At 46.4% G+C, this 19,688-nt stretch overlaps 1 protein-coding gene across 8 annotated transcripts in view; it reads right to left on the bottom strand.

The window, feature by feature from the left end:
- Positions 1-19,688, bottom strand: part of KHSRP (KH-type splicing regulatory protein) — a 46,316-nt gene that overhangs the window by 14,461 nt on the left and 12,167 nt on the right. For 3 of the 8 annotated variants that reach the window (XM_086963610.1, XM_086963607.1, XM_086963606.1), the window contains exons 11-19: positions 19,029-19,052; positions 17,851-17,953; positions 17,553-17,653; positions 17,326-17,467; positions 17,063-17,223; positions 14,704-14,819; positions 7,403-7,453; positions 4,835-4,923; positions 4,455-4,655 (exon numbers count right to left, since the gene is read on the bottom strand). In XM_086963610.1, coding sequence (XP_086819736.1) covers positions 4,455-4,655; positions 4,835-4,923; positions 7,403-7,453; positions 14,704-14,819; positions 17,063-17,223; positions 17,326-17,467; positions 17,553-17,653; positions 17,851-17,953; positions 19,029-19,052 — 988 coding nt within the window. The remainder of the gene's footprint in view (positions 1-4,454; positions 4,656-4,834; positions 4,924-7,402; positions 7,454-14,703; positions 14,820-17,062; positions 17,224-17,325; positions 17,468-17,552; positions 17,654-17,850; positions 17,954-19,028; positions 19,053-19,688) is intronic. The other 5 variants (XM_086963615.1, XM_086963609.1, XM_086963608.1 and 2 more) reach the window with 3 other exon arrangements.

Genomic DNA, 19,688 nt, shown 5'->3' with positions numbered 1-19,688 from the left:
CCAGCCTGGGACGTTGGCGAACTTCCCACAGCGTCAGGCCTCTTCCCGCCTCTGACGTTGAGGAACGGCGAGCGCTGGCCTCCTGACGTCGAGCGCCTCTTCGACGGCAGCCTCCGGCGCCTAGACTGCAACCTCAGGCGCCTAGACGGCGACCACCTCTTCGCGAACTGCGGTGTCGCCTCAACGGCGAGCGCCGACGCCTGGCCACGTCGAAAGCTCGACGCAGATGTTGACGGACGACGAAGAGACAGTCACCGGGGACTTGGATGGTCTAGTAACATCCCTCGGCGCAGAGCGTCGACGTAGTTTAGTCTCCGACGAAGGGGAGCAGACTGTAGTCATTCCTCTCGACGCTGTAGTGGGCGCAATAGACCCAGGCTGAGAATGGTGGCGTTTGCTGGCCTTCCTGCCCCTGGGGAGCCCCCCAGAGGCCTCAGCATGGGCAGAAGAAGCCCCTCCAGACCCACCTTGTGCCTTCAATCTTCTTTCCTCGAGGCCCTGAAGTCTGATCTTCCTGTCCTTCAGGGTCCTGCCAGAGAAGCCTTGACAGATCACACTCCTCTGGAACATGTGAAGGAAGGCAGAGGATACACACCTCATGGGGATCCGATTTGGCCTTCCTGGAGCACTCCGGGCATTTATCGAATAAAGCAGGCATATGACAAAAAACAGTGCGAGAACCAAGGAGAAAGGCACCAAATTACAATAAAGCACTTAACTTGAGAAACGTAGTGAAAAAAAAATCACTAAAAACACTTAAAAAGGGAAAGCTCAATGCTCCAGGGTCCTGCTTGCAGGAGCCGGAAAAAAGAACTGAAAGTAAAAGGGACCTGCAGGGCATTCTGGGATACTGTGAAGTTCTGGAAAGTTCTCTTAAAGGCACAGTATCCTGTCTTGAGCCACATAATGGCAACCTATGGGGCTTGTCTGTCCATGTCTTCCTCTATCATTCCAGAGGGTTTTTGCTGAAGGCAAGGAAAATCTGGACAGGCTTTGCTGTTTGTGGATTTTTGGTGGAATTTCTAGTTGAAGTACTGGACAGTGTAGCCTGTTTATAGGCTGCATTATATGTCTTTAAATTCTCTCCTAAGTGTCTGTGCAGTTCTGCATTTTTTCAACACTTTAGGAGATTTGATTGCTCCGGGGTCCACGCACATGGGCGGGACTATTCACTAGATTATGACTATACACAGAGATCCCCTACTACAGAACTACCCACGGCGTCAGGCCTCCTTTCACCTCTCTTCGACGTTGAAGAACGGCGACCAGGCGTCGAGCGTCTCTTTGACGGCGACCTTCTGCGCCTCGACGGCGACCTAGACGACGAGAGCCTCTGACGACGAACACCCCCTCTTCGCCGACGGCAGTGTCGCTTCGACGGCGAGCGCAGACGCCTGGCCTGTCGACGTCGATCGCTCGACGCAGCCGGCGATGAAACGGCCACCTGAGACTTTGATGGTCTTGTAACATCCCTCGGCGCAGAGCGTCGACGTAGTTTAGTCTCCGACGAAGGGGAGCAGACTGTAGTCATTCCTCTCGACGCCGTAGTGGGCGCAATAGACCCAGGCGGAGAATGGTGGCGTTTGCTGGCCTTCCTGCCCCTGGGGAGCCCCCCAGAGGCCTCAGCATGGGCAGAAGAAGCCCCTCAAGACCCACCTTGTGCCTTCAATCTTCTTTCCTCGAGGCCCTGAAGTCTGATCTTCCTGTCCTTCAGGGTCCTGCCAGAGAAGCCTTGATAGATCACACTCCTCTGGAACATGTGAAGGAAGGCAGAGGATACACACCTCATGGGGATCCGATTTGGCCTTCTTCCTGGAGCACTCCGGGCATTTATCGAATAATGCAGGCATATTCGACAAAAAACAGTGCAAGCACCAAGGAGAAAGGCACTAAAGTACAACAAAGTACTTAACTATGAGAAAACTAGTGAAAATTCACCAAAAAAACCCAAAAGGGAGAGCTCAATGCTCCAGGGTCCTGCTTGCAGGAGCCGGAAAAAAGAACTGAAAGTAAAAAGGGACCTGCAGTGCTTTCTGGGATACTCTGAAGTTCTGGAAAGTTCTCTTAAAGGCACAGTATCCTGTTTTGAGCCACATAATGGCAGCCTATGGGGCTTGTCTGTCCATTCTTCCTCTCTATCATTCGAGGGTTTTTGCTGCTAAGGCAAGGAAAATCTGGACAGGCTTTGCCGTTTGTGGAATTTCTAGTTGAAGCACTGGACAGTGTAGCCTGTTTATAGGCTGCATTATATGTCTTTAAATTCTCTCCTAAGTGTCTGTGCAGTTCTGCATTTCAACACTTTAAGAGATTTTTGATTGCTCCGGGGTCCACACACATGGGCGGGACTATTCACTAGATGACTATACACAGAGATCCCCTACTACAGAAGTGTGTATTTACGTATTCCTTCAAAGCTTTTGCCAAGATGTTAGGAGCTGTTGGCCTAGAGGGGATGCTAATCTGCATTAGCAGTTGGTATGCGGATGGTATAGGCTGATTACCTAGTGTGCATCACAAAACAGAGTACCTAGAAGCATTTTTTTTCAGGATGCACTGAGAATGAATTAATTGACGCAGCAATGCTGGTCTGCAGTTTGCATGTTGAGTACCTAATATAGTAACATGAAAAATGAACCATGGCTTCAAGTAACTGGTTCAATGATAACTCAAGTTTATCATAATTCCAGAGGGGAGGAGCTCCCAGTAGAAGACGAGTACACACCTGAAGCAGGACGGTGTCCATTGTCTCTAAAAGGACTGAGTCACTTTTGTGGCAATATGTCCAGTCTGAGGATTAATAAACACCTGTTTTGGGTCGGTGTATTAACCCTTTCGATGCTGATGACGAGCTCAGCTCGTCATCACCCACGGGTGTCGTGTGCTGATGACGAGCTGAGCTCGTCATGAACAATGGGCTCCTGCGTTCCTCAGCACAGGAGGGGAAAATGGACAGCAGCTATGTGGTTAAGCAGTTTGTTTCGGCGCCTAAGGTTTCAATGCCGACATTTTTGGAGCTGGTGTCTTCTGATCCAAAGTATGTTTCGGTGCCGAGCCAGACTATCTTCAATCCTGTAGGTTTCAGCTCGGTGCCCTATTTAGAGTGGGGCCTTTCAGAGTCAAGACTGTTTTGCAGGCTTCGGTGCCGAGCCTGAAAGTGCAGAGTCAGACTCGTGGTCTCAGGGCCAGAGTTCGTCCGAAGCCTTCTTTTTCGGTTGAGATGATGGTCAGGGCAAGGGAGATTCTGTACTGCCAGTACGCTGTCGATGCAGCAGGATGTCTTATTCCTGGTCAGAGCTGTACTCTGAAACAGATCGGTTCCTGTTCCTCCTCGGTCTTGATAAGTCTCGCCAGCTTCTTAACCAGATTCCGGTCTGAAGGGGTCCGGAATAGAGCTTGTGTGTTGACTGCATGTCGCAACGTCGAGCCAGACGGTCGCGAAGCGTCTTCTTGGAGCGGAAGGCCGGTCCTGTTTTCTGTGCTCAGGAGTCAAGCACAGTTTACACACTGAGTCGGTGCACGGATACTACAGAGCAGAATTTGGAGTTTTGTTCGATCGACAGTCGAAACCGGGTAGGCGGCCTACCACAAGCGCTCCGATCGAAAGAGTGTTTTTATAATTAAACACGTGAAAAATGGTATATGCGATCGGAAACTATACTGTTGAGGGTGAGTGTCTTGAGCACCAAGGGAAACCGAAGTAATCGCGTCGGAGCGCAGCAATTAACATCCGAACCAGGTGGCGGGGAAAAAAAACAATCTGAAGATTGAGTTCATGCCCTTGCGCACTAGCAATGAAAGGATGAACATGCGGACCCAACACTTGATCACATGCTGTGCTAGCTATGCACAGCATGTGAGCTACAGATCACATACCTCGAAGTTAGTTTTAAACCAAAATGAAAATCAAGCCAGAGGCATTAAGTATATGCATGCCATGAGGACATTACATAAGAATGCTAGCTAGTTTAAATATGTATTAACAGATTCAATAAATCCAAATGCACTAAATGGAATAAAATGGGGCACATGGTGTAAACTGACTCAAGGCTTATACACAACCGCAGGACGCTAAAAACTGGCTGTATGATTTCCTGCTACGCACTGTTAATTTGAGATAACTTATTCCTAATGAGAGGACTGACCAGTTCAGCTTATGCACAATGGTTAAAAAAAACTAGTTTACTTTTCCAACTTTGTAAAAAGTAAAACAAGACTAAGAGAAACTGAACCCACTGAAACAGACATAAATCACAACAAATACTGTAGTTTTTCTAAAAGCAAATGGACAAAGGTTGGTCACGTTTTTCACGGAACAATCCATATAAAAACTACCTCAGTGATGTTCCAACTTCAAGTTTACTTTTTCCTCAAGGCAATGATCTCTGTATTAAGAAAACATGGTGACAACTCATCCACAACAGACATCACAGGGAGCACAGTCAATGGCTTCTTACCTATTTTCTTGTAGTATTCTTCCCAAGCTTTGGTGTAATCAGATTGTCCAGTTGGCAACTGTTGTTGGGGTTCTCCCTGAGCTGGTGGTGCTGCCACAACAGCAGGTGGCTGGCCTGGCAATGGTGCTGGAGGCTGTGGGTAATAGTGGGTGTAGTAAGCTGCCCAAGCTGCATTGGGATCCGTTGGTGCGGGAGGTTTGCCTGGAAAGAAAAATTAAAAGCATTAAAAAAAACTACAATACTGTTGAAAAATACAGAATAACCTGCAAAATAGGAAATATTTGTGCGAGAATGTACAGGCTAAATTCAACCACCTGTTTAAAGGGAGAATCTACAAATACAGACCAGTAGAATATAAACCCACCCCACTGGGGAATTACCTGGGTCATGAGGAGCTGGAGGCTGTCCCCATTGTGGATATGTGCTTCCCCAGCCTTGAGGAGGATATTGGTGTGGTGGCGGCCCAGGGCTGTTGGGGAGAGGTAAAAGGATATCATGTTAGTGGCTGGTTCATTACAAGAGGCAATCAGAGCCAGTAAGGCACCAGTACAAACAGCAAACATTCTGAACACTGTACAGTTGCATCTTCCCCTTCCTTCCTCACTCATTTTACACTGTTCACAAATTGCACTGGCGATCATTCAGAAAGGTGTGCATAGCCAAATCAGATTCCCAAATTCATGAGAAAAGGAGATGTTACCAGGGAATTCTCCTAAGTAAATACAGCCAAATACAGTTATGATCCTGGGTATGTCCCAGTCAGTCAACACATAAGATCCAACTAACAATATAGCTTTTTTGGCCTCTTACCCCCTCTTGACACCAAAAATGCATTTCTACCAACCAACCAAAAGCTTGTGGTTTCGAAACCAAGAGTACCTACAAACCGCTTCCATTACAGGTTGAACTACAAACTCAAGAAATCTGGATAAGCAGGCTTCAAAAGTACAAACTTCAGAGACAAAGCAGCAGTAAAATACTGGTATTTGTGATGCTGAAGGATTAGCTGGAAGATGAAGGCTAACACATTGTTACTTCGCTATGGGGCAAAGAGTAACACTTCAGAATTGCTAAACAGACTCTCCTAATACAACTGCAAACCTCAAATAGGAGAGAAATAGCTTTTAAAATAAATCCGCATTGGAAAAGGCATTAGGGAAAGTCCTTTAGCCATGTTTAGCACCACACCTGCTGTTTAGCATGGCTATGAGTCTCTAAAAAAGCTCTATGGTGACAACCGTAGGCCACGTAGGCTTTTCTAAATGAGGGGGGTGACAGCCCGAGAGTCATTGTGCAAGAAAATTGTATTACTAGTGCGTCTGGTGCTTTGAGCCGCTACTGTGTCCATGCTATGTACTGAGGCATCGCGCTGAATCATGCAGTTGTCGGGCTTATTAGGGGCACGCAGCGCATCTACGGCTGTGAGCGGTCATTATGGCAAGAAAGGTTATGCGTTGGGGCAACAATGTATAATAGGGCAGTTAATAAATTACTTGTAATGGGCAGCTGGAGACCAAGAAGACTGATAGGAATGGGCATGGTATGCATTCGATGTTCACACAGCATTCTGTCTGAGCGCCATTTTAAAGGGGAAGTGAGTTACTCTCTACAATTGTTAGCAGTGACCAGATATATCGGAGTGTTGTTTTGGTCACCATCTTGTGTGGTGAACTTGTATATGCAGTAATGAACCTGAGGTGACTCAGTTCGGCAAGCATAAGAAATCGAACTAATGACATCTGGTGACCGGGATATCAGTTATTAAAATGAGCTAGATAGTGGTGAGGATAAGAACATTAAAAATAAGTGGTACTGATGATAAAGTATTTAAAACATTGGGATTGATAACATACTAACACGAATTCAGAAAGAAAAGTAAAAAGCATCTACATGTTCTCTATGAATGCACAGCAAATGTAAGATCTAAAGGCTTGTTTACAGAAACTGAGCTTGGAGCGACAAAACATGAGCACAGAAAGAAAAAAAAATCCTAAAAAGGGAGCGGCGGATGGATAGTAGTAGTTGCTCTCTGTTCTGGGGGAAAGGCTAAACACAGAATGAGGCACGCAACAATGGAGCCAGCAAACAGACCAAGTATATACATGTCTCGAAGAGACCTAAAAAGGCAGTTCAAAAGCAAATGCACTTCGCTTCTTATGTCTCCAAAACATGTAAGACAATAGAAAAAGTTTCAATTCAACATGGCAATCACCAATTTCAAACCGAAAATCTTCTCCTTCAGGGGATGTACCCAAAGCGCTGTGTGATTAGAGACCCATTCAGCCACCATCTACAAGTTCAGTAAAGAACACTCCCAAAAGTGCACATATTGGCCATCTCAACCCTCTCCTTAAAGCAAAAACTCATTCACTGGTCCATCAACACGAAGTATATCACAATCTTATCACAAAGGCATTGGAGTTGTGTAGTCAGAGGAGGCCATCGAGGACTAAAGGCAAGCCAGTTTATCTGCCTCTGCGAGTAACTGACATAGCTCAAATATTACACTGCTTGTGACATGGTAAAAATTGAGCCTTCCAATAGGATCAACTACCTTGCATACCAGATCCCAAGGACCATCAAAAAAAATGATAGAACAATCGTGACACTAGTGCAGATGACAACCCATCAAAATCTGGTTTACTTGGGCACAAAAGTGGGAGAAACCAAGCAAAACTGGAGGTTTGGTGTCAACTTTAACATTCAATTCCCGTTTAGCTACTACAGGAAAACGAACAGAGCAGGCTACAGAAAAAAGGCCCTCCAATCTAGTTTTAAAAATGTACTTAACCACCCCCAACAATGAACACAGCACCAGACAAAGTTCTAGAAAGTGACAGCAATCATTCCTTCAGCTAAGCTTTAAACTGACCCAGCCTATACCACCCCAGATTTACATCATCAATTGTTATTTGATAGTAAGTGCAATAATCTTGTGGTCATCTTACTTGTAAACAATTGCTGCGCCCTGAGGCGGCCTTACAGCGGCATGCGAGGCCCTACAAATCACCAAAAAATAAATTTAATAAATAAAGCACACCGTTGGACATTCAAAAAGTGCATCTCGCCCAAGTGTAAGGACAGCTGTTCAAACTCCACTCAAACATTTGCCCACAGGCAGAGCCGAACCAAGTATCCTTTTTACTAATATACAATATCTTCACAGCACAAATGGTTATTGCTACTGCAATCTATACACAACAAAGGGACTATGGGGCTTTTTCCTCTTCGGGCTTTTTCCTCTCTGCATAGAGGGAGGTCCAGAATATGCACCCCTGGGGAAGTCTTAAGAAAGCAGGTGCTGTTCCTCAGGGATCACTGTCAGGGCAAGGGAAATTACACCAACCTGACCGCTTTGGTTCAAAGTTGGGAGTCTATATATTGGATTGTAATGCAGTCACAGCCAGTTGGGTGTCATGCTTCATCATTTGGGCTGCTACTCATTGGGTCAGCGGTGCAGTACCCAACGGGCTCCCTATAGTAGGGGCACTTTAGCGGAGTTGTTCCAATAGCCATCTGGCGAAGTGGGGGGTGAGGGGCCAAAAGTGTGTAGATTTATGGATGGAGAGTTATTTAAAATAGGGCTCCGAGTGCCTGTGAGAATAAAGTTATCAATAGGTCTCCTACCCTAAGTAAAAACAATGATGCGCTCCACTAAGTATTCTGTCTTAAGTCTAAGCGTCCTTATTGGTGAAAAGAAGTCATGTTTCTCACTCAATGTAAACAAACATGCGATTTGTCAGGACCAATATTCTGAAGACGATCTACACTCTAGGGTTGGTGACATGGAATCATACTCCCATCACCCAGCTACTACATATTAGTGTACCGGTCAGACCCAGAGCTACCTGTGTGGGGAGAAAAAGTGTTTGTTTTTACTTAGGGTAGGAGACCTACTTATTAAAGTGTGTTCTCCAAGGCACTCCAATCACCATTTTAAATTACAGTCTCAATCCATACATCTACACATTTCTGGCCCCTCCCCCTCACTACACCATACGGCTATTGGAAGATCTCCGCTAAAGTGCCCCATCTATAGGGAGCCCGTTGGGTATTGCACCGCCGACACGAGGAGCAGCCCAGATGATGAAGCATGACACTTAACTGGGTGTGTGAGGGCATTACAATCCAATATAGGGACTCCCAACTTTGTACCAAAGCGGTATGGTTAGTGTCATTTATCTTGCCCTGACAGTGATCACTGAGGAACAGCATAAGGAGTAGTTTCTTACCTGTAACTCCAGTTCTGGAGTAGGGGTATCTATTGTAGTCATAATCATGTGAATAGTCCCGCCTATGTGCGTGGACCCCGGAGCAATCGAAATAGTCTCTTAAGTTGTCCTCTTCTGCAGTCCTGCATGGACACAAGAGAAAATAAAGACAAATAATGCAGCCTGAAGTTAAGGCTACACTGGCCAGTACTTCATTCTGAAGTGAAAAGGATAGCCAGCAATATCAACATTTTGGTAATTTCACACCTAGAGAAACTCCCCTTAACAAAAAAACATTGTCATGATAGAGAGGAAGGGCTGGACAGACAAGCCCTATAGACTGCCATTATGTCTGTAAATGGGTACCGTGCCTTTAAGGAACCCCCCCCCCCCCCCCCCAGAGACCCTCGGTACCCAAAGGCAAGGTACTTTCAGTTCTTTTTGAAGGTGTATAAAGCCAGGCCTGTAGCATTCTGGATATTATTGTTTCATCCACCGGGGAGAAGGGCGGGTTGCTTATGACTAGAAGATTCCCCTACTACAGAACTGGAGTTAAAGGTAAGAAACTACTCCTTCTGTAGTAGGGGATCTCTGTGTATAGTCAATCATGTGAATAGAATGGCAAGCCCATCCCAAACAACCATACCCAGCGGTGGAAGAAACAAAGAAGAACCACTACTGTGCAAACTAATTTCTCAGCAAAGCCTGCCGAACCGGAGCATCTGCCCTGGCATCAGAGTCCAGGCAGTAATGCTTGGCAAAGGTATTAACGGACTTTCAAGTGGCAGCCCTACAGATGTCTGCAATGGGAACATTAAGCAGCAAAGCTGTTGTAGCCGCTTTACCTCTGGTCTTGTTTACTTTCTGGTAACAGTTGTATACAGGACACAATCCACCTAGAGATGGACTGTTTAGAGGTAGCAAGCCCAGTCCAGACTGATCCATAATTAACAAATAATTGATCCGATCTACGAATCTCCTTGGTCTTATCGAAGTAAAATTTCAAAACCCTTCTCATGGCAAGGGAATGAAGGGACCTCTCTGCCGGAGAGGAAGGATTCGGAAAAAACAGGCAAAGTGAGTTTGATTCACGTGGAAATCTGACACCACCTTAGGAAGGAACTTTGGGTGAGTTCTCATCACTACTTTAGAAGCATGAAATACAGTATAGGGCTCTTGGCAGCAGAGCCTGAATCTCACTCACCCAGCGAGACTTATAGCCACAAGGAAAGCTGCCTTCCAGGATAGACGCAGTAGAGCAGCCTTATGAATAGGCTGAAAATGCTCCTTCATTAGTCTAGACAGCACCACATTCAGCTCTTAAGTAGGCGAAGGACGCCTGATGGGAGGAAACCCGTTCAAACCTTCCAGAAAATCTTTGATAACTGGGATTTGGAAAAAGGAAGTTTGTGAAGGGCATTTCCTATATGCAGTTAAAGCTGCTAAGTGAATGTTAATGGAATAAAAATTAAGGCCAGATTGAGTCAAAGGCAGTAAGTATGGGAGGATGACCTTACAGGATGTAGGGTCTGCACCCCTAGATATGCACCAAATACAGAATCTTCCATTTGTATGCATAGGAAGTCCTTGTAGAAGGTCTTTTTGCCTCTTAGTATCTCCATGCAGTTCTGAGGCAGGTTTAAATGTCAATACTGCACTAGCTCAGAAGCCATGCTGCCAAACTCAATGACGAGAGGTTGGGATGCACCATCTGCCCACCAAACTTCGTGAGAAGGTCTGGCCGACACGGAAGTCGAAGATGCGGCAGGAGAGACCGGTGTAGGAGGTCGGTGAACCACCACTGCAGAGGCCATTCCAGAGCAATGAGGATCATCCTGGATAGGGACAGCTTTAACACAAAAGTGCAGGGAAAGCACCCTGCGAAGATGTCTCTTAACCTAGTCGTTTAAGACCCATTCGTGATTTTCTTGAACGAGCCTGCTGAGCGTGTCTGCCTGAGCATTCTGCACACCTGGCAGATGGGTCGCAGTTATAGTCAGTCCCCTGGCCAACAGCCAGTACCAAATCGCTTGTGCTTCCTGAGACAGTGTGCGCAACCTCGAGCCCCCTTGCTTGTTGAGGTAATAGTGTTGTCCGTCTGTACAAGCAGGGAACTGGTCCGAAAGGATGGGTGGAATGCCTTCAGCGCTGGATGAACAGCTCTGAGTTCCAGAAAATTGCTGTGATTCGTGGACTCCATCTGGGACCACGTATCGTGAATCTGGAGATGGGCCGAATGCGCTCCCTAGTCATGGGGAGACGCATCCGTCACAATGGTATGAGTCGGTATCTTTGTGGAAAGGAATGGAGATTGACTGGTGAGTACCACCACTTCAGGGACTGGGCAGAGTGTTGCAACAGTTGAATCTTGTCCTCCCAGCTCCCTAGTTTCTGGTCCCACTGATCCTCCAAACATTCTTGCAGCGGACTCATATGTAGGCGTGCGGAGTGAGAAAGATACACAAGGCCATCAACCCCAGGAGAAAGGACACAGTATTCACTGTTCCCAAAGGAATGGATGCCTGAGCCTGCCAATGGATCGATAAGTGTCTCTCCTCCCAAGGACACACGCTTGCCCTGAGCGTATCGATGGAGGCTCCCAGGTACTGCAGACACTGAAGAGGTGTCAGTACAGACTGACATGTTGATGTGGAGACCCAACTGGTTCAACAGAACAGCTGTTCTGTTGAAATGAAGCTGCGCTTCCTGTACTATGGATGCTTTGATTAACCAGTCGTCCAGGTACAAACACCTTGTTCTTCCTCAGGTGTGCCGAAACTACTGCCAGGCACTTCGAAAAAGTTCTTGCCGCAGACTTCAGTCCGTACGGCAGAACTGTGTACTGGTAATGATTCGTGCAGACCAGGAACCGCAGAAATTTCCAATGTTTCCTTGCAATGGGTACATGGAAGAACGCGTCTTGCAGATCTATGGCACATAGTTGCCTCAAGGGGACTGGCTAAGGATAAATCTGATGCAGGGTCAGCATGCTGATCTCTGCAAATCCATTTGTTCGCTTGTCGCAAATCCAGAATGGGTCTGAACTTGTTTGTCTTTTTTGCGCACAAGAAAGAACCTGGAGAATAGCTTCGTTGGTAGGGACGTTAAGTCTTGTGCTGTTCTGGCTTCTCCAAGCCAACAGCCTTGTGGGTCTGCACTTCTGCCTTCATGCGAGCTATTTCCTTGTCCGCATGGGCACCAAACAGAGTAGAACTCGAAAAGAGCAGGTTAGCAATCCTTTGCAGGGCCTCCGGCTTCAGGGATGTAAGCCGCAACCATGAGTGACGCCGCAGAGTCACCCCATGACAATACCCATGGGCTGCCAAGAAGGAGGTATCCGCAGCCGCACTGATGATCTGGTTTGAAACCATCATCCCCTAATTGAGGACCTCCTGAAAGTCTTCACGCTTGTCCCTAGGGAGGAGTTCAACAAACTGTTGGAGACTCCCACAAAAAGCGGTCATATCGGCCCAAGAGAGCAGTCAAGCTTGCTGCCTTCATTGAAGTGGCTGCAGTGCTGCAGACGTTCTCCCTGCAGAATCCAGTCTGCGGCTCTTTGTCTGGTGGAACATGTGGCTACCGAGTGTTGCTTTTTTGCTGCCACCACGTTGACCGAATACGGATGAGGATCCACCCTCAGGAATGCCGGGTCCTAGTTCAGAGGTCTGTCCTTTTGAAGTCTCGATGGAGCGGACTTCAGTGTGGCAGGCGCCAGAAACCGTTCCATAGCCGGTTCCTCCAAACCAGGCACCACAGGAAGCAGCAGATCTCTGCCTTCTGGGCACATAGGGGGACCAGCGGCACGAGGGGCGGAGGTGTCAGCAAACGTGGAGGAGGCGGCTTAGGCGTCCTAGGAGGAGCCACAGGCTGGTCTGGCACTGGCGACCTAGATGGTGAATAGTGCAAAAACAACAATTGATGGACAGAATGCAGAACAATGTCATACATTCACGCCAGTACAGAGATATGGGCCTAAATCAAGCGTTTTTTGCACTCCACTCCACCCCAGTTGCATTTCTCACCCCGAGTGGGACGGGTATGCTCAGACGTGAGTCCCGTGCTCTCCACGCCATTGGAGTCAAGCTATCCTGGCTGAAGACAGCTGATAGCCAGAAACCGGTCCTAGGATACTTGATTCCGGTCCAGGGAAGACATGGCTTACCAGTTCGGGCTGGACTGTTCCCATGAGGCACATGGTCAAGGCTGATTTGCACATCGCCATGTCTGAACTGGGGTGGTGTGGAGTGCAAAAATAACGATTGATTAGGCCCAGATCTCTGCACTGGGGTGAATGTATGACATTGTTCTGCATTCGTCCATCAACTGTTTGTGCTAGATGGTTAATAGGTCCTTGAGTACTCAGAATCCGATGTAGGAATCACTCCTTTTGCGGGCAGGCCTCAAAGAGGGAGCTCTGGAGGCAGTGTCCTGTGACTGCGAACGCCGTGACCTAGAGCTGTCAGATGTGGATATGCTGACTACAGAGGGTGAAGAGCTCCTTGAAGACGAGCTCAGACGGCGCCTCGACGTAGACTTCCTAGATGTCGAATTCCCTTGACGTCTACTTTCTCCTTGACAAACAGCGAGCGCCGATGCCTTCGGGAACCAGATAGACGACAAGGATGTGCCGACGTCGACCTCGTTCGAGACCTCGACGTCCTTCCCCCCTTGACCTAGGTCTTCGACGTCGTTTAGACCCAGACCCCTGGGTCGACGGGGAGAGTCGTAGAAATAGATGTCAACCGGGATCGGTGCAGTTGAGTCTTCTGACTGGTGAGCTCTACCAGAGGTCGATGCATGGTTTGTGGTAGAGGAAAAAACCTCTCCATGCCCAGAGGTCCCACTGCCTTGAATACGGATCTTCTCCACGTCACGCAAGGTCCTCCTGGAGAATGACTTGCAGATGACAGGAGTCAGGAACATGAGAAGATGGACAGTTTATGCACACTGAGAATTCGACTTGGCATTCTTGCCACATTGGGGGCAATTGTCAAATAAAGCTGGCATTTTGACAAGAAAGCAGTGGCTTAACTGCTCCACAAATACAGCAATGGGAAGAGAAAGGACCCAGATGTCGAATGAAACACTTAAACTTACAAAAAAGCTCAAATATTTGAAGAAATACCAATAAAGGTAGAGCTCAATGCTCCAGGCTCTGCGAGCTGGAAAAAAAACTGAAAGTAACTTGCCTTTGGCTGTGCATTATGGGATATTGAGGGTCTCTGGAGGGTTCCCTAAAGGCACAGTATCCATTTACAGACACAATGGTAGCTTAAGGGGCTTGCTGTCCAGGCCTTCATCTCAATCATGACAAAGGATTTTTGTGAAGGGGAGTTTCTCTAGGTGTGAAACTTACCAACATGTTACATTCTGACATTTCTAGCCATCTTTTTCACTTCAGAATGAAGTACTGGCCAGTGTAGCCTTGCTGCATTATTTGTCTTTGATTTGCTCTTCAGTGTCTATGCAGGACTGCAGAAGGACAACAAGAGACTATTTTGATTGCTCCAGGGTCCACACACATGGGCGGGACTATTCACATGATTTTGACTACACACAGATCCCCTACTACAGAACCTTCTTTCTTAAGACTATTGCTACTGCAAGTCACATAACCCAAACCTATGTCATCCTATCACCAACACAGTCTCCACAGCATACACCTGTTAACTTGCACATGCATGTCTACTGCACCTATGTGGAGCCTATGCTGACACCACCAATAGTGGTAATTAAACACAGCACAGTCTCCTGAACTATACTACACAGCTGCTGCAATCACACCAGTGATAGTAACCCAGAGCTCCACCTTCCTGCACTACACGTTAACAATTTCATGAATCCACCACATGCATCAGCGTCCACTCCCAATGAAGTTGAATATCAAGCCCAAATGCTCACAGTCTCAACATTAGCTGGACAGAGGGCAACTCCCCAACCATATACTTACATAGCCCACACACTACACCAGTCAGCAAACAAATGTTCCACTCACACCACCTGCATATCCTGCTCTTGTTCGAAATGGCAGTACTTACTGAGAAGGCCCAGGCGGCCCTGGATTGTAGGGGCCTGGGTTAAAGGGGCCCATAGGACCTGCTGGACCAGGACCTCCGGGTCCTCCAGGCCCAGGTCCAAGAGGGCAGAGGGGTGCCTGTGGACAAAGAGGGGAACATTAGGTACAGGTGGCAAAGTACAAACTCTGATCAAGCTTAGTAACATCTGACCTGCAAGAAGCCTTGCATTGTTCATTCAGTACATCATTTATTCCTTTTGACTTTGCACAAGAATATTGGCTTTTAAGGACAAGTCATATCGGTTTAACAAATTAACCTAATTGAAAGTCTGCATCTAGAGGTTAAATCATGGGTACTCCCAAACATTTATCTGGGGCCGCAAAGTACTGTATGTGGCGTGCCCGAGGGCCGCACAGATGCCAGCAGGGCAAGAGTCAAGGTGATGAAAGGTGGGCATGGGGTGGGGATCGGGGGGACTCAAAATAGATACATGGTGGGACAACAAACCGAGCCTTCACACGATTTCTGTCACCAACGCTCTATTGGCATGCACTAAGAATTCAATTCACATTCAAAGCAATGCTTATGCATGATAATAGCACACTTTTGTTTATGTTTGCAGAAAGTATCATGTTTTTACATGTTTAGTGCAAGAGGTCTTTAAAACTAAAGGTGTTCCTAAAGATAAGTTGTCCAGGGCACCTTTTCCATTACTTTTGAAAACATGTAAATAAAGAAAGCCATTTCTTTCACAGTTGTCTGAATGTTGCTGCTCTGTCAAGCGAATATCAGCCTAGTGCTGCTGTGCACCAGGGGGCCGCAATTAAAAGTTCAGGAAGTCTGCATGAGGCCCCCGGGCGTTACTTTGAGTATCCCCGAGTTAGATGGTTTAGGAAGCCAAGCATGTTTAAGAGGATGTAGGTTTGAATGCTACCACGGAAGGATGAATTATACTTAAACGTTATGGGTCTTAAGTATCAGATTCCGCCGTTACATTTGTTACACAAATATACAATCATTTAACAATATCCAATTTCTTCTATCAAGAAATTAACGTTTTCCAGTAGCTGGACGGCCAATGTTTTGCTCATTTTGGCCTGCAAGCCTGGGGTATTTAAGGCCTCTGATATTTAGGGGACAAAAAGTAATGTTGGTGTGCTTCTTCGTGATTGGGAATAGCAATACGTTGGGAGCCCCAAGTACGAGGTTAGGTCAGCGTGCTGTCAGTCTTGCTTCGGACTGTGTAATTACACTCAACGAGAAGCATATAGAGGCAGGTATCTAGACTTCCAACCTAAGGCAAAAACGAAGCAGCTGGAAGAACCAAACATACATGCCTTATGTAGGAGCTCACATCAGTACTACATGGATGCTAGTCAGGGCTTTAAGTGGGCCGGGCCTCGCAGGTGCTGAGCACCAGCAGTGTTTTTTTTTTAAAGAAGGCCTCGAAACAGGTTCTCTAGGGATAAGTTTGGTGCCCTGGCACAAGCGGCACGTTTTTTTCCCGGACTGCAGTGACAGATGCGCGCTGCTTACCCCTCACATTCTACGCACTTCTCATGAGGTCATGCCAGGTGAGCGTTGTTGGAAGGGAAATCCTTTAGAGTCAATTTCTCTGGATTTCCCTGCTCTTTTTGAAACTCAGGAGCAGCAACATTGTCGTAGTGGAAGCTTTTTCAACAACATACAAGCCATAGTTGCTGCTTATCTTATGCAACAACCATTGACAATGCTAATTGTCCTGACTTGTTGTAGGTATGATGTTACTTGTTTCATCATATCTGGATGCAATGACAAACAAAATACAAATCAGGCGGCATACTATGCTAAACAGATTTTTAGCATGGGTTTTAAACTACACCCGCAATTGCATAGGCCACGCCCCTGTATGAGAGAGCCCTAATGCCAGTGATTGACAAAGACCAACATGTTTCCTTGGAGCATGGAAAAAGCCCCAGGCCTGCAATTCAGAAGGGGCCTTTTAAAGCATGTTGGCTGTCCAGTTACCTGAAAATGTTTATTTCTCAAGAAAATAAATTAACTGCAGACCATAAATGCAATAACCTAGTCTGGTACTTGAGCACCATAACGTACAATTGAATATAACACTAGAGCAACTGCATTTGAACCTTTGCCGGACTTTTGTGGACCCGCAGGCCCAACTCCCTTGAATGCACCTTATTTTACCCATCTATTTAATACAAAAGACCTGCAGGGGCTCATATGAAATAGTGTTGTTTAAGAGGACAACTAAGAACAAAATGCACACCATCTACGATCTGAAATGTCTTTGGACATAAAAAGCCAACATGTCAAGTAACATTTTACTTTAATGCACAAGATGTTAGTACACAGAAATAACTACATGGCAGAAACTCACCTCAATCTTCTCCTCAATAAGCTGCTTAGCGTGGTCAATTTGTTGGGGTGCCCCTCGGATGATGAAAAGCTTAAAGTTGGGGTCACCATTGGGTGGGGGCTGCCGCGAGATCTCCACAAACGCCCCCGTTTGCTGATTTATAGCTTTAACGTTCTCTCCACCTAGAGGACAAAGCCGTATTGATCAAGAGGCAGACAAATTATCTGGCTAAGAATTTACGTGCATTAAGAGCCGCACAGGAAGGAAGCTGCAATCAAACTCACCTCTCCCAATGACTAGGCCACACTTATGCGTAGGAATGGAGAAAGTCATCTCCCCTCCAGGGGGCCCCCAGCTACCTTGGCCTCGTCCTCTACCTCTACCACCAGGGGGCATCCCTTGACCTTGAGGACCAGGAGGCCCAGTCTGCAAGGAGAATAATTTGAGTACATGACCTTTAAGTGACCCCTGCACCCCCAACCATGCTTTGCCCAATAAAATTACAACATACCCGAAGGCTCTGCAAAAGGTCATTAATGATGCGTGCAGCATGGTCACACCTATCTGGCGGACCCATTATGTGTGCTATCTTCTCAGGGCCAGTACCATCATCTAAGAGCAAGAGCAAGGGAGGAAAGAAAGAAAAAAAAAAGGTTTAGATGGTATTTACAGCCAGGATAAATCAAATGTCCAGTCCACCACTCCCCATGGTCTACTGCTAAGCCAGCAGTTTCCTACCACACCTGGCAACCTAGAGTGGCTCTTTGAGTAGGCCTGTCTTGTTGGCACTGACCTGTAGTAGCATTTACCTTGTTTGAACTGTATTCGCACTCCTGCATCGTTCTGAATTTTCTTAATCATTTCACCACTACGGCCAATAACCACACCAACTGAATGCCTAGGCACCGGGACCTGTTGAGATTAAGCAGAGACAATGAGTGAAGTGGTTCAACAGCAACGTACACCTTACTGTATTCTATCCTCAGTTTAAGGGCAATTCTCAGCAATTAAAAGGCCCTGAAATGTTATCTGACCCCAGAATGTTAAGTTGGAGATGCAAGCCTGCTCAAAACCAAATAACTAATCGCTATGTAACAGACAACACTTAATATCCTGCAGAAGAGGACAGTCTCCATCACTTCAGAAGTGCTGGTAGAAACGTATACCCTGCTTCCTGGAAATAATTAACGAACTGCCTAAATTGAAACGGCCAAATTAATTGCCAAGTGTAAAACAGAGGCCCTTATGCTGGATAAATAGCAAAGTATTGTTGCTGGCAGCACCAAAGATTGGACAGGGTGAGCTGCAATCCATACATAGGTGATCACAGAGACCTGCCCTTGTGAATTGGACTACCCGACTATAAATTTAATTATGCCAAGGACAGCGAAACCTTAAATCCAGTGATTATTTCACAGGCAGAACTAAGTACACCTCACCATCCTCTAGGACGCAAAGATGTTATTAGGGATACACAAAAGCCAGCCAGATGAGGTCTTGTGTTATTCTAGGGAGCCCACTTTTCCAGGAGACCATTCAAGTAAATTTGCCAGAAGCAAGCAACTCAGGCCTAAAAACAACAAAATGGCAACTGTAAAATCAGAAGAATGCACACAAGTGGAGTTTACTACTACCACTCATGACAGATTTAGGATGTTTTGGATACCTTTTGACCTAAAACTACAGTGGGGGATGAAACTATTAGCACTTAAGATACAAGATACAATTAAAGCAGAGGCTGGGAAACTGACAGATCGTACCCTGCTTTTTCTAGATCATGGCCTTAAAATGTTATCTAGAAAAATGCACAGGTAAACAATTTAACTTGCTGCCCCTTTCAAATCAAAAAAGGGACTCCACTGTGGGATCCTGAGATTACTAGGGGACTAGAACCTGCATAGCCCAGTCCCCTGTTCTACGCTAGCAATATGTGCGCAGATTGCACCCACGCTTTAAAAATAAAAAAAACGTAACAGAAATGACATACCTGAACTAAATTCGATGAATCCATCTACAAGTGTAAATGAGGGAGTTTTTAACAGCGATTAGTTTCAAAGAGAATTGCCAAGTTGTACCATGATCAAACCTAATGCAGCACACATGTTTTGGATGCTGCAACGGTCATTACAACGCACAAACTTCGATCCAGGCCCAAGCAATCCATACTGCCATTTCAAGAGCAAAACTACTGCACATTTGTGCAAACAAAGGTGTTGTAGCAAAGCAGTGTGGACAATTTCAGACATGCTATGCAACTATCATGCAGATGTATATTCTCCTTTAAGACTGGTTTAACCAACCCTTTCTCCCTCAAAAAAGACCCCTCAGTTTATTAACACAAATAAATGCCCTTCAGTTTGAGAGATACTAAACACACAGCAGGAAACTAGACAGTCAGTCAATCTGCTGCCTATTCCAAGTCGCTCTGCTAGTTAGGTCTTGCCTAGGCAGCGCATTCATGGTCTTCAAGACATGTGGTATTCAGTCGTTGGTCAATAGCATACATTTTGTCTTGGAGTGGTTTTGTTCCACGCCCGATGCATGAATCCTCACTATGGGCCATGTTTTGCTTCAGTGCACTACTTGGTCTTTCCACTCTCCTCACTGCTGCTCCCACTTCACTTAATCTACTGCCCCTCGCAGCTTG

The sequence above is a fragment of the Lissotriton vulgaris genome, chromosome 1_1 (genome assembly GCF_964263255.1).
Source record: "Lissotriton vulgaris chromosome 1_1, aLisVul1.2, whole genome shotgun sequence".
NCBI classification, from domain to species: Eukaryota; Metazoa; Chordata; class Amphibia; order Caudata; family Salamandridae; genus Lissotriton; species Lissotriton vulgaris.
The sequence above is the reverse complement of the archived record's forward strand: the minus strand, read 5'-3'. Positions and strand labels throughout refer to the sequence as shown.